This window comes from Capsicum annuum, chromosome 8 (genome assembly GCF_002878395.1).
Source record: "Capsicum annuum cultivar UCD-10X-F1 chromosome 8, UCD10Xv1.1, whole genome shotgun sequence".
Lineage (NCBI taxonomy): Eukaryota > Viridiplantae > Streptophyta > Magnoliopsida > Solanales > Solanaceae > Capsicum > Capsicum annuum.
This window is the reverse complement of record NC_061118.1, coordinates 155,832,932-155,834,585: the sequence shown is the minus strand read 5'-3', so window position 1 is coordinate 155,834,585 and position 1,654 is coordinate 155,832,932. Positions and strand designations below refer to the sequence as shown.

General features: G+C 32.6%; 1 protein-coding gene across 1 annotated transcript; it reads right to left on the bottom strand.

Moving 5' to 3' along the window:
* Positions 1-633: 633 nt before the first annotated feature.
* LOC107879365 (Werner Syndrome-like exonuclease) lies at positions 634-1,448 on the bottom strand. The gene has a single exon (XM_016726414.2). It carries the CDS (start codon positions 1,428-1,430, stop codon positions 825-827), a length of 606 nt encoding a protein of 201 aa, XP_016581900.1. The 5' UTR covers positions 1,431-1,448; the 3' UTR covers positions 634-824.
* Between the last annotated feature and the right edge of the window lie 206 nt (positions 1,449-1,654).

The following is a 1,654-nucleotide window of genomic DNA, read 5'->3' as shown; positions in this document are numbered from 1 at the left end:
AAAAGTAAACCAAAATTGAAATCGATATAAGATGTTAAAAAAGTTTAAAGTTCAATTATTTCTAATAAAAAGGATACAGTAATTTCTTTCCAACTAAAAGTTTATACTCTCGGCATTTTAAAATGGTTGACTCCCTTTTTAAAAATACTTGTTTCAATTTAATTGTCATTTTAAGAAATTAAGAAAACATAATTAAAAGACTATAGTAGAATTTATATTTTAAAGCATAATTAACAAGGCTAATTTAATAAATTAAATTCCTAATAAATTTATAAGCAAAGAGGTTAAACAAAAAGGGTTATGAAGAAGAGGTTAGTTATCAATTTGATCGAATAGGAGTGGTAAAAAGGCTTTTGCAAGGAAGGGGCAAATGTTGATGAAAACGGGACAAATGAAGCAGAAACCAGAAATTTCAACAACTAACGAATCAGAAACTGATTAAAACTTAGGTATACGCTAATTATTAGCGTCATCAAATGAAAAACAAGAGCCATAACTTACTATAATCCACTAAATTGACACATTTATAATCATGAGCATTAAGAAACAATAAGAGTTACTTTTATTATAAAACAGACAAACATTAAATAGCCAAACAAAGAGAAATCGGGTGCATGAGATAGACTACCTTCAATAATGCGCAACAGTTCTAATAAAAAAAAGATACATTACTAAGAATAACATCCAGAATCCACGATTGGTAATTTAACTTCATACGACAAAGCACTTGGCAAAACACACTGCATTATGAGCCAAAACACTACGAAATTAAAAACAACAGACTTCACCACATAGCACAATCACAAAAAGTTTAAGATTAAGACTCAATTTTCCATAAGAAGCTTGTGACCAATTTTGTAGGAAGCATAAGCATCAATGCAACCATATTCAACTTGGGCCTCACTAAGAAACCTTGCCTCCCAATTGCTTTGACAAACATGTTTTGGCTTAGGCATATAGAGACCACATATGTCACTAGCAAGTTCCTTCAATCCTGGACGTGAAAACCTGCCAGGCCACTTATTCTTAGCAACATCACGAATATCAGCCATGCTAGAACCAACCAAACCATACTCATTTTTCAATTTAGAAATGTCTTCAGCAACCTCAACACCCACAAATATAAAATTAGGATTAGCCAAGAATTTCTTGAGGACTTGTGGTATTTCGTCCAAATAAAACAACTGAACAATCAGACACGTGTTGTCAATGCAGAGCTGAAGAGTGGCTGATTTGTTGCTAGTGTATGGGCTAAATGTGGGCCTCCATTCACTGTCTAAACCCACAACAGTTTGTTTTCCAGCATACTTGGAGAGCATTTCACTAGCCCATTCATTGACAACAGCAGCTTTGCTAGTTACAGTTGTTACAATGGTTTGTCCACCAAATGTGACGTGCCAGAGCCTAGTGCTACCATAAGATGAATACATGGTTATAATAATAATGTTGATAAAATTAAAATTAGTTTGGATGAATTTTGAATAATGGCTCGTATGACTATTTATACTATGTAGTAAGGAAAATTACGTGTGTTTAATTAATCTTTTTTGAAAAACTCGGAAGTTTTTCTTGTTTATTGATCCCCCATCTCATATTACTCGCCCATAACTCTAACTCTAACTATTAACTTATTTTTACTTGTCATTTATGACAT

What these genes read in the sequence shown, in the direction of transcription:
- LOC107879365 (XM_016726414.2), bottom strand. Translation starts at nt 1,430, where the DNA reads ATGTATTCATCTTATGGTAGCACTAGGCTCTGGCACGTCACATTTGGT.